Source organism: Cyclopterus lumpus, chromosome 24 (assembly GCF_009769545.1).
Source record: "Cyclopterus lumpus isolate fCycLum1 chromosome 24, fCycLum1.pri, whole genome shotgun sequence".
Lineage (NCBI taxonomy): Eukaryota > Metazoa > Chordata > Actinopteri > Perciformes > Cyclopteridae > Cyclopterus > Cyclopterus lumpus.
Genome location: NC_046989.1, coordinates 9,498,225 through 9,510,306, shown reverse-complemented (window position 1 = coordinate 9,510,306; position 12,082 = coordinate 9,498,225). Strand labels below are relative to the sequence as shown.

Below are 12,082 nucleotides of genomic sequence, written 5' to 3'. Positions count from 1 at the left end.
TCATCGTCCATGTACGTTTGTCAGTCCCACACTGAAGTGATCTCAGGACAAACATTCTGAAACTTTAGAAAGGATTTAATTTAAAAAATCATTCTGGCAATCCTCAGCGCTTCTGGCCAATCTTAAAATTACCCCAAAATGATCCACTTATCTGAGGTTGTGGAATATAATACATTACAGTCACTTGCACATTGTCCTTTACATTAGTCTCATTACAGGTCTTGGGGAGTTCTATCGAATATGTGAAAAAATAAGTATAAAGCTGAATGTTGTGTGGCTCCAGTGCTGCACCGAAATCTGATACAGTTCGTTATTTGGGCTGTAAACTACAAGTTTTGAAAATCTGGAGGTGTAAGAAAGAAGTGAGCTTAACAGAGGACTGTAACTTGTTGCATTGTGGTATTGTAGGTGCCAGGTTTAACGAGGAAGGATGAATTCATGGAATAAAGAAAATATTGTGTTCTGGCTGCATTAATTTGGATCCTTTCTAAGAACAACAATGTGACAGGAGCGCAAAGCTAAATCGGTGCAATACTCCTTTATAATAATAACTCAGTGTGGCAGACAGACGAATGTCCCAAACTGGGTGTTCATGGATAACTTATGTGGCATCTTTGCTTTGCTGTTCAACATATTCAGACAATATCAAAACCTGTCACCTCCACTTTGAGTCAATCGCCAAAACTAATTCTGAAGGCCGTTCACACTCTAGGCTGCTTCGCCAAAGCTAATCTGAAGTGTTTATTTCAGTGCTGCATAGTTGTTTAAATGTTCCGCGTAATTAGCCCCACATATACTAATGACATCTCTGAACAATATACATTAATATATAGATGGTGAACAAAACCACGCCATGAATTCATAGTGAAAACAAAAAACGTGTTAACAAACCAAAAATAGTATTGAATTACTCAGCTCATTCAATTAAGATGAAACGGCTTAGTTGATCAAGAAATTAGCTGAAAACATTAATTTTAACACAGGACTGATTGAGTGTTTGAGATTGAACGTCTCAATTTGGTCATGCAACGGGATCAATGCAGTCTGTCTTGTCTCACTGTCACAGAGATCACAGCATACACACGACCAAGACATGTACTTTGCACCTCAAAAGCTAAAACATAACTGGAAAACATCTCCAAATGGAAATGAATGGTAAATAAAACAGAATTAAAGAAATATCAACCGATATCAACCCGTATCTGCTGCATATCTTCACCGCAGCTGTTGTCAGGCTGCACTTTACTGTCGTTATCCACGTGGGTCTGCATGTGTTCAGGCAGCTTCTGCGAGAAAATGCAAAACACTGAGGAAACAGTTTCACCCTTTCACATGTATTACTAGTATTACATTGTCAATATTCAATAAAACACCTGGGATGAAAGTGGAAGTTGTTCAACCTGCCCAAATGTACTCTCGTGCATGGTGTGAAATCACACCGGGATGACAAACTCCTACACATTGCTTAGCTAATGAGCCGATTGGAAATCTTCACTTTCTTAAAAAACAGTCGGTACATTACCTGCTGAACAGACTGATTTGTGTCAAAAAAGTCGCTGCAGCCTCTCCACCGACATCTGATCGCTTGCATGTTCAGGTTGCTGTGATCACCGACGAGGTGCTGCAAAAGATGCTCCGTCGTGCCGAAGATCAGAGCGCAGTTCTGCCACTGAACAGAGGGCGAAGGTCACACGTACACACGTTACAATGCAAGTCAATCAGAACACATTACAATTCATACAAATCATGTCATATCTTGAAGAAGAAGGTTGGCAATGTTTGGATACAACCTCAAATATAAACATTTTCCTTCAAGATTCACTCGCTGTAAAATGATGATGTGTCGTTACCCAGCAGCGGTAGTTCTTCATCAAGTTGAGCTTCACCGCTTGAACACTGCCATCATAACAGCCCGTATAGACCTGTTTGGCACGAATAATGATAAGATTACATAGTTCAACAATATCCATCCATCTTTTTCAAAATTACCTCTGTCGTGTAAGTATAGATCGGAAAATCCTGGCTGGACCAGACTTAGTCCACGTACCACACTCTTATGTACGGCCATGCACATCACCATGTCATCGTGACCCCCCGTACACCTGCAGACGGTCATGAGACTGAAGAGACACAAATAGAAAGTTTAAATTAATAATATAGATGATGCAGAAGAAGACAGCTCGATGTAATCACATTACACATGTATATATCTACAGTGAACTGTCTCTACATTGGATTCAGAGCATTAATGCAGCAGTAAACCAACTATTTGGTATGTTAACAATGTTAGCTCTGTCACAACTGGTGCCATTCCTCCTTGGTATGCTGGGAGCCTTGTGGCGGCACTAGAATATGCTCGGACTTCCAGATAATAAAAAACGTTAAGACCTTTTTCCAACTTCACTTCTATGCTGCAAAAGGAAACTATGAGAAATATAAATTGTTATTAGTACTACGATGAAGAAATATGAACAACAGAGATTTACATGTGAATATTGGCCTTCTTGTGATTTTGAGGTCTGTAGTTGAGAAGTTTGCTTCCTATTTTGTTTTTTACATCTATACAACTGGCAACTTATTCAGATATCGGTGTCAAAGGCCGTAGTCTACACACATCACTGTTAAACTGGCATCATAAATTCTGTACCTGTAGCTCATAAACTCGGACCAGTTTATCCAGAGAGGCTGTCACCATCACTTTCCCCAGGATGACTATTGATGTGACCGCATGACCGTGACCCTTGTAGATACGAAACCAACTCACCCGTCTGCAAATAAAGATAAACAGAAATAACGTTGACAGTACTAACTCAATTTGTGCTGAACTTTCAAGATACATTACAGATTTAATAGATTTGTGATGTTGAAAAGTACCTGACATTCAATATAATTTAAAACTCCCTTTTTAATCTTTAACACTTACGTGGATGTTGTGGGCATGAACGGATGTGTCACTGGAGCCGCTAAAGACAGGTCATTCACCACCTGAAAACAAAATGGAAATATTATTCAGGATCCCTGATTATTATATCTTAGTAATAATATCTGGGTGGTCTACATTCATCTTCAATTAACAGAAGAAACAATGTATTACAGCATTATAATGAATGAAATATTTACAGCTTTAAGAAGAATTAATGTGATGTTTAGTCACTTTAGATGTTTATTAAGAAGCATCTGCAAATGTCAGCATCTGCATTTCCAATTACTTGGTCCCTTATCTGGGCAAAACCTATTGTTAAGTTCACCAGTTTAAATTTTCAGTGGCTTTATCTCCTTACATTCATACAGAGTACAGTTTTGGTGTGACCCTGCAGCGAGCGCAGCAGCAGGCTACTCTTAGCATCTCGGACGCTGATGGTGCTGTCGTAGGAGCCGACCAGCAGCACTCGGCGGGCGCCCTCCTGTGCTGTCACCCAGACAGCTCACACCTCGCGGGCTGTGGCAGTCAAACTCATCCAAGAGCTTCAGATTCTAATGAGAGAAAAAACGATATATAGAGTTAACGCTTCTACTGATGTTTTGAGCAGCTGTAAGAACATTACTCTGATAGACAAAAATAAGACCTATGCTCAAAATCAGTGCAAAATGATTTTAGCCTGGCCATGCAAATACTCTGGTCAACGCGTGTAAAACACAATATTTGACTCAAGTAAACCAGTAGATTGATGATCGTCTTACTCACAGCATGTAGTGGTTTAATGTCAACGCATAATAAATACTAACCACTCCTGGGATCAAATCATGAGCTCCTTCCCCAGTACAACAATGTTACTCGCCTTTAAGTCATAGCTAGCCACTGATCCGTTGGCCAGTCCAGCATACAGGATCTTCCAGGCAATGTGCAAACACAACACTCTGTCTGTCAGAGTGATCTGCTGCAGACACTTTTGAGGTCTAGAGGCGAGGAGAAAAACAACAATAACTCAATCAAATAAAAGTAAAACATCTAACTAGAATTACAGCCTCGCAGTTTGTTGCCTGACGTCCACCAATCAAGTTGCCGTGTACATCTATACAAAAGGTCATCACTTTCATTATCTATCCTATTGGTGTGAAATTGTCAAAATTAGCATCAATTATGGCCCAAAACCGTGTTTAGACGGTCCCAGTAACCTTTGACCACCATTCTTCTTTGAGTTGAGGTGGAACATGTGTGCCAATTTTGAAGAAAATCCCACCAGGTGTTGCTGAGATATTGCATTCAGGATTCTGTCTGATAAGAGGCAACAATGTGGCTTGTCCAGTCGTTTCTGTACCTTTATGCTGTAAACAGCGGATGGTCTGGTCACTGGATCCGGTGTAGAGGCGAGAGGCATGTTTGGGACAGACGACACCAGCAGACAGTTGACTTTGTTTGTGTGACCTTGAAACACTGCTTCGCACTCCTTGTTCTGGAGACAGACAAATTGCCTTGTAATTTCACAGATTATAAATGAATGATTCTATTGTCTATGCTGCGTTGTATGTACAATGTAATTAAAGATAAATGTGTATAAGTCTTACATGATTTTAGGTGAAATAAGAAGTAGTCATTTTTCAGTATAAAAAGCAGACAATAACAGTCTGCGTGATACAGAAGGATTCTATTTTGGTTTGATCATCTTTTCTTATTGTCCTGAGGAAGGATGTCGTGGTCAGCAGGGACAACGTTACATTTTGGACCGTGATCAACATACCATCAGATTGTAGGCCCGTGCCGTGTTGTCCCCTGAAACATGTGTACAACCGGCTTCCGTGAACTTGGAGGCCGTGGACAGGGCCCGTGTGATTCAGAAAAGATCCCACGGACATCTCCTCGTCCTCGGTCCCCACATTCTAACAAAACAACAAACACTAAGTGATTACAGTGACAACACCCCAGCTTTGCATCTAAACATGTCTGTGGCACTTACTGCAAGTAGAACAAACAATACTCACCGAGAGTAGCACCGCTATCTTTCACTGGCACAAATTTTCTGAGTGGTCAAGAGAGAAAAGTCAGTCACATTTCACACAAGTAAAGCAATGCTTGAAAGGTTCAGGATCTACACCAAATGTAATCTCACCTCTCAACATCACTTTGCTGAAATGTCTGTGTGCTTAAAGAATTGAACTCCACGCTGACAGACCTTTGAGGAGGCTCTTGGTGGACTGGAACATTTGGCGCATCCTCATTGTCTGAGCCATCGATATCAATGACCACCCCATCGCAGGGCTCCATCATTCGATGGAGGCGTCGCTCTCGTTTTCTTTATCTTCGTCTGATGTTGCAGCAGATGCAATTTGACCTTTTTGGGGACTAAAGTGGAGACTGGCTTCTCTGCTGCTGGCTCTTTTTCATTAACTTTCATGCAGAGATTAATCCCATCTCTTCCTCAGAATCACTGCCGGCTGACTGCGTTTCTCCTCTCACTGATGTCACCGTCTGCTGCAGGCAGACGATTCGGAAAAAACTATTTGTACATGCTGATGCAGAGGACTCTAGTTGAGAGAGGTAACAGCAGTGTAGGAGCAGCTAAGCATGGTGCCGGAAGCAGCAGTGAAGATTTCAAATCAGAGGGAAACAGGGGCACGGGTTGGTACGCAGGTACCTGAAGTGTATCAGAGTCACTGGAGACTGTTTTTGGCAAACTGACTGGCCTGCCCAACTGTGGATGTTTGGAAGATGTCTTGCTCCACTGGCATGATTGGCAGAGCAAGGGGGCTAATGGAAGATGTTGGGTGTGGTTGCTGGCTGAAGGAGGTGGGGAAGGGTGAGGAAGGAAGGGGCGAGAGTCTTGGATGTACAATAGCAGGAGCCCCTGCTGATGAGGTGGTGGCTTCTCTGCTTCTGTGTATCCTCCTTAAAGAGATTAAGAAAGAAAAAGATAAACTACTCGTTTGATATGAAGCCATTCCAAGCAAAGAGTCATTCTACTGTACCTTGCATCCCTTGCAGGATTTCAATGCGCTGGGCTCTCAGACGGTTGACCTCCTCAGTAAACTACAACACCGAAAGGAACAATTTAATGTAAACCTTTGACATTGAACCTGAGGGGAACGTTTTTTTTTAATTATTTTGATTTTCTTATGCGTCTTCATTAGTGGTGGTACCTGCTGTCTCAATAGCAGGAGTGTCTGCCTCTGTGTAGGCAGCTTGCAGGGCATTGCGGGCCTGAATCAGAGACCGGCTCCAAATCCTGCAACGAGTGACTCAGCTCATCCTCCCTCAGAGACACAGCCAACAGCTGGTCCATTTGGCCCTGGTCTGTTAGAAGGGAAAACATGGACAGGTTTTTGATTACTTTTAATTATTATTATTTTATTTTGTTGTTGAAATCAGACAACCTCACTGGGATTGCACCTTTGTCCATCTAAATAAAATGTGTTTCAGTGCACAGGTGTTACCTTTTTACTTATGTTGTTTACCAATGGCCTTGAGATGTGCGTACATTTACACTTTTACTCTAAAATGATAATGCCTGAATTGATCGAACTCTTTCACTGCAATGTTAGAATTTCACATTATAGAACTTAAAAAAACATTACCACTGTTTGACTTTGTATTCTTCTTTTTTCCACTTGATTGCATATCAGAAATGCCATCATACTGTAAGAGCACACGATCATGTTATTACAACCATAAAAATGCATCAGGTTTTATGTTTCAGCTGTGCCTTCACTTATCAACACTCTATACTACTCACAGCATTGCGTTTCCTCTTGCTGCTGTGACCGTTGGCGCTCAAATCTCAATTCCATCATTCCCTCCAACTGTGGCTCCACCTTCACAGAGACAGCTTCAGCCATCTGTCTGCTGCAGCTTCCTGTGCCGCACCAGTCTGCTCCAAAGGTCTCCCGAATCAGAGATTCTGACTGTGTTTCTGTGTGAGAGTCATTATATGCTTGTTGTTCTGGGGCGAGGTGGTAACACGGTCCGTTGTGCACCTGAAGGACCGTCTAGGAACGACCTCCCAGTGAAAGCCTTCTGTCAGACTTGTGTTTATGGCCCTTTTGCTTGTGTTGAGCTTTTTCGGGTCAGACAGAGGGTCCCCAACCAATTCAAACCTGTTTCCACACAGAATTAAAACAGATGAAAACTATAACTTCAAACAAACTATAAAGGGATATAGTTTAAAAGAAAAGAGGTTTACCTGGGCATGCCGTTGTCTTTTTCCTGCTTCATCCTTTTCCTCTCCTTGTACATCTCCCTCCAGGTCAACTTATTCTTGGTCCTTGATAAGCTAAGCAATGTTTTCACGGTTGGTGTCAGCCCAGCCTCTTTTCCTTCCTGAACGTTGCCTGATTTGTGGGCAATTCGAACCTTGCGAGTGATGTTCAGGTTAGACTCAGAGGATGTGGTCGGATATTGGCTGAGAGAGGTCTGGCTGTCGAGCTCCTGAGATTCTCCCTCCCTGCGGTGTGATTGTCCATTTGAGTCACTTGCAAACATTGAGCTTGTCTCACAATGTTGAGTCATTTCTTGTTTCATTTGACCATTCTCTGCTTTGGCTTAGGGGGAGTAATATTAGAGTGAGAAACACCAGAATGGGGATGCAGGGGCAGGGCTGTTAACCTGTGAGGATTGCTCGGATGTAGCTGGAGCAGAGGTGATGTGGCGTGTCGCCTCCTTCTTGTTCTTCTTAGAGGATACACCTGTCGGCTGCTTTTTCTCCAGCTCCGTCTTGTGTGCAAGGTGTCATGATCAGCCGATCTGGAAACCTGCTTTAGAGTTCTGCTTCCGGGCTTTCACGGTCAGCTCCTACACGGCTCCCTCACACCCAGTGCTCTTCTGATTTGCCGTAAGCATCGCACTGACATCGACATCCCGTATTGGATCTGCATCGGCGGCTCCGTTTGGTGGAGCAATTTGAGCCGAACCTTTTTGTGCTGGCGGAGAGGGTCCCAGTCTTTCCTGGTCATGACCAAAGATGATGGCTCCATTATGAGGAAGGAGATCACTGGTGAATTCTCCATCAAACTGCTGGTTGTAATAGTTTCGTCTGCACGTCGGTAGACCATTTTTTGTTTTTTTGGCTTCCTCGTGGCACCTACTTGGTTGTGTAAGGTCTGCTGACAAGTCTGTCTGTTTGGGAGCTCTCCATTTTGACAGAAAAGTTGTCATTATACTCCAGCTGCTGAGTGGATTGTGTGGACTGGTCTTGAATAGAAGTTTGACCTGCAGGCTCTTCTGAGAAGCAAACAAATCTTTCGCTTTGATTAGTTGATTCTCTTTCGTGAAGACACCTTTGCATACGGGACGCGTTGTTCTCTTTGTTTTGAACAACAGCATTGTTACTTCCTTGTTGGTGAGTCTCCTGCTTCAGTATCCTCATGTTCACTTGTTTGTTTTCCAGCTTCGCTACTTTGGACCCAACCGGGTTTTTCCACAAGGCTCCCTGTCGCATTTCAGCATGACCAGCTTCTTGCTGCAGTTTCTTTTTTTCTTTTTCCCTGCTTTCTTCCTGTATGGAAAAAAGTTATTAGTTATTAAAAATATTACATATGGAGAGAATAAAATGCATATAAATAAGCAGGTAAAAGTATTACTCCTCTTTTTTAGTGTCTTGTTTCTCTCTGCGAGATGGATCATGGTCTTTTGCACAGAGTCTTATTCAGAGGGACAGGCTTTACGTTTCTCACGATCAAACTCTTCAACTTCGCTTGGTGTTTGAGTGGTGGAGATGTGCTTAGCATACTCATTTAAACTCATGGAGGATGCATTACACGCCTGACACGTATGAAATGAATCCCTGTCAATGAAAGAAAGAGAACATTTTGTCAGATACAAGTGCATGTCAGATTCGCTGCTTTAAGACGGGCTGATGCATGTTATGAATAGGTTATCTCACTAAGGCAGGAAAATACTGGATAACATGAAATATTTTAAATATTCTATATTAACAGGTTCACATGTTTATATCTGACAAATGTCACTCACATGCCCCGCACTGTCTCCAGCTCTCTGTGATGCAGCATGCCATGTTCATGGTGTTGTACTTGCTGTAATTAAGAGACATCTTGTCAAGCAATTGGAATCAATTTGGAACTACTGTAGGTTGATAAAAACAACAACAACAACATATTAGCCAGCACTACTATTCAGTTAAATGTGTAAAGTTAGAGCCACTCACCGCTTTCAAAGAAGATCTGCGACACAAAATACAGTAGACCGTTTTGGCTTGCTGTGAATATGCTGCATTGCTCTTCTTCTTCTTCTTCTTCTTCACATGGGCTTTACCCAACTTACCATGCGGGGTTTGAACGTTTGACATTTCTACGAAGATGTGGAAAAAAAAGAAAAAAAAGAGCACGCGATAAAAGCACATGTGAAACAAATCTGTGCACGAGCATCACATTATGGGATACTTAAATCCCAACTACGTCTCCATAGCATGATATCACTTCAGGATAAGGACTGTTGGTGGTATTTACATCACATCGGCATTAGAGAGACATTTGAGGACGTTAACAGGTGTAACACTGCAGTCATCGAGTCCAAACTTAAAACAGCAGCACAACGTGGTTGTCAAGTCAAAGTAGCCATCATTCACCTTTGAGGTGGACCGACGTGAAACCGTTACCGCTCACGTTGAATTCACACGAGCCGTTAAGTTAACGGAAATGTAGGGAAATTCTTAACGGATTATGCAGAAAAAAATGTGATGCCTGAATAATAATATATCAGAAATACCAAACACATTTGTCATGGCAAGGACGGACCTACTGCAGCTCGACCGCCATGTTTGTTCACGCAAATTGACGTAAAGTTCACGTCGGCCAATCGCTGGCTGAAGAAGACACCGGAAGTTCGTCTCCAGCCTCGAGTAGATCTACAAAAGATGAGAGGAGCCGACTTCGGGGCTTTCGCGACGACTTCCGGCCGCGAGGGTCTTGTACAGCTCCGATGAGCCGAAGGGGCCACTGTTCAGTGCGGAAGAGGAGTTGTTGCCCAACAAAAAGAAAGACATTGGTGGTTGGCAGTTGTTGGTTGTTTTTTTTTTTTTTATCACCAAGTGACCTGAGAGAAGTTAAAAATGTGCAACGGCTGTGTGCAAAAAGAATACCCGGACCGGGTAGGTTGATTCATATGTTACTGTTAACTAGTTCTGAACGTTTACCGCGTTTGTTAAAACGTTATAACTCGGTAATAAATGCAACGTAACCAAACGACGCCCTGCTGCTACAACGCTAAAGTGAGACATTCAGGGCGCCATCGGAAAAGCCAAACTAGTGACGTGCGATGCTCTTGCTGTGATTTCCTTGCTCAGGCAACACTTGTCTGGAGAACGGCTCCTACCTGATGACTACCTGCGCTGCGCCAAGTGCAACCAGAGGGACTTCGTGCTTATCAGCAATAAAGCCACAGAGGATGAGGATGGAGAGGAGATCGTCACATATGACCGTTCGTCATCCTTCTTTTATGCTCCTGACGCATGTTCACCGACCCGTTTTCATTTGACGTCACATGTGCTACATCAACATGTACATCGTTGATGTAACGTGACATATGGGGTCTGTTTTGCAGGTGTTTGTCTAGACCCCTACATGTAATCTAAGGTCACGTTATTGACTTAATGCTGCAGCATGCAGTGGTGTTTAAAGACAAGAGTGTGGCAACAGCTTGGGTTAGACACTATTCCTGTTTCAACATGCAGAGGCTCCTCCATGTTTTCCACTTTAGTGTGGAAGAATTTGGCACCTTCAGGCGTCTGAATGGGTTTGGATGTGCAGTGTGTTTCTTGTGAAGAAAAAAAAGACCAGACTCGCTCATAATAATCCTAAACCTTCTACTGTCCATTTCTTCCTCCAGATGTTTGCAAAAATTGTGACCATGTTGTTGCCAGGCATGAATATACTTTCTCTGTTGTCGATGAATACCAGGTAATGTCTCTCCACAGAATTCATGGTTAATCGTTGCCCCTGTATCGTCGTTTAGTGTGTTTTATAAAGTCTGTTTTTGTGTTGTCCAGGAGTACACTATGCTCTGCATGCTGTGTGGAAAGGCAGAGGACTCAATCAGTGTGTTACCAGATGACCCCAGACAGTCTGCACCTCTCTTCTAGATCTTGTAGGTCATGATTCGCTTTTCAAATCAAGTGTCACCACCACGGACGTGTTGCTGGCACCTGGCATCTTTTTTTCTAATTTTTAAAAAAAATAAATCATCCATTCAAGGTTTATAAATTAAAGTACACCATATTTTAAGTCCATGGCTGTTTGTAAACTACTCTGCTGATATCAGTTGAGCAGGACATGCAACCTTGTATTATACCCCATTACACAACACAAATATTCTGTATGTGAATTGAAAATGTACTGCAAATAAACATTTCTTTACAACAGTATTTTTATCAGGTCATGTGGTTTAAAGTTATTTCTTTTTTGCCAAATAGCTTGCCCCCCGAAACAGTAATGCTCTTTGGCACCAAACCGTTTGAAGTGATCCAGTCTGCATAGTTCTGAATTTATTTGTGAAGGCGCTTGAGATTAAAACCTCATTCCCAACATTGGAAATGGCAGTTGACAAAACACCACAAGGTCAATAATTAAATGTTGAACATGCATTTGTAAGCTAACAGACTGCAAGACCCACTAAGTGCTTAGAAAAAAATTAAATGTCAAACATTTCCACGCCAGCTGGTCAAACTCCCAGGTTCCAGAACAGCTACTTATTGAAAGATTGTTTTTGTTAATTAAGTTGCTTGCTATATTGTCAACATCTGACCTTTTGTTGTAATTTCAGTTTCTTTCATAACCAACCTGAATCCACCATACTGCACATCTTGTGTGTAATACATCAACTTTATTACGTACATAACCACTGGTAAAGCTGGTCGTTTTCAATCCTGGAGTTTGTATAGCAATAAAGCCCAAAGGATGATTAATGTTGCTGTTATTTTAAAGAAGTTTGGAGTTAATCAGTTTTGAGATTCAATCTGTCTTTGTCTACATATTGTAACTTCCTGTCAATGACTGCAGATGGAGGCTTCATTTCACTGTTGTCATCTGGGACTCCCACCATTCAGTCACCACCTCGTCAGCAGTCTCTCTTGTGCTCACAGGGACGTCTGTCAAAAACAGCTGCTTCAACAGAATCTGACAAGCGATTGTTCTCGGG

At 42.3% G+C, this 12,082-nt stretch overlaps 2 protein-coding genes and 1 long non-coding RNA gene across 4 annotated transcripts; 1 reads left to right on the top strand and 2 right to left on the bottom strand.

Annotated features, from left to right (window-relative positions):
* Positions 1–57: 57 nt before the first annotated feature.
* Positions 58–3,470, bottom strand: LOC117727049 (zinc finger protein 106-like). The gene is made up of 7 exons (XM_034527043.1): positions 3,282–3,470; positions 2,924–2,985; positions 2,648–2,768; positions 2,048–2,120; positions 1,851–1,922; positions 1,523–1,669; positions 58–1,286 (listed from the first exon to the last, which is right to left on the bottom strand). Exons 3-7 carry the CDS (start codon positions 2,656–2,658, stop codon positions 1,182–1,184), a joined length of 408 nt encoding a protein of 135 aa, XP_034382934.1. The 5' UTR covers positions 2,659–2,768; positions 2,924–2,985; positions 3,282–3,470; the 3' UTR covers positions 58–1,181.
* Positions 3,471–3,779: 309 nt separating this feature from the next.
* Positions 3,780–10,108, bottom strand: LOC117727051. Of its 2 annotated transcripts, none has more exons than XR_004609010.1 (13): positions 9,685–10,108; positions 9,096–9,238; positions 8,903–8,964; positions 8,512–8,714; positions 6,669–8,426; positions 6,511–6,571; positions 6,076–6,229; positions 5,905–5,965; positions 5,049–5,824; positions 4,921–4,958; positions 4,680–4,818; positions 4,260–4,394; positions 3,780–3,897 (listed from the first exon to the last, which is right to left on the bottom strand). It is a non-coding gene; the product is annotated as an uncharacterized LOC117727051 (long non-coding RNA). The 2 variants fall into 2 exon arrangements; XR_004609009.1 differs by having other exon boundaries at positions 9,516–10,106.
* Positions 10,109–10,115: 7 nt separating this feature from the next.
* Positions 10,116–11,309, top strand: churc1 (churchill domain containing 1). The gene is given in 5 exon segments (XM_034528161.1): positions 10,116–10,122; positions 10,233–10,265; positions 10,268–10,366; positions 10,775–10,845; positions 10,935–11,309. Coding segments are annotated over 5 exon segments (303 nt in total). The 3' UTR covers positions 11,028–11,309.
* Positions 11,310–12,082: the final 773 nt, after the last annotated feature.

Bases quoted from the DNA above. Each gene is read 5' to 3' on its own strand.
- LOC117727049 (XM_034527043.1), bottom strand. The intron at 1,923-2,047 runs GTACGTGGACTA...CGTGCCAAACAG, and splicing joins TGGCCGTACATAAGAGTGTG to GTCTATACGGGCTGTTATGA. The intron at 1,670-1,850 runs GTAACGACACAT...CCCTCTGTTCAG, and splicing joins TGAAGAACTACCGCTGCTGG to TGGCAGAACTGCGCTCTGAT.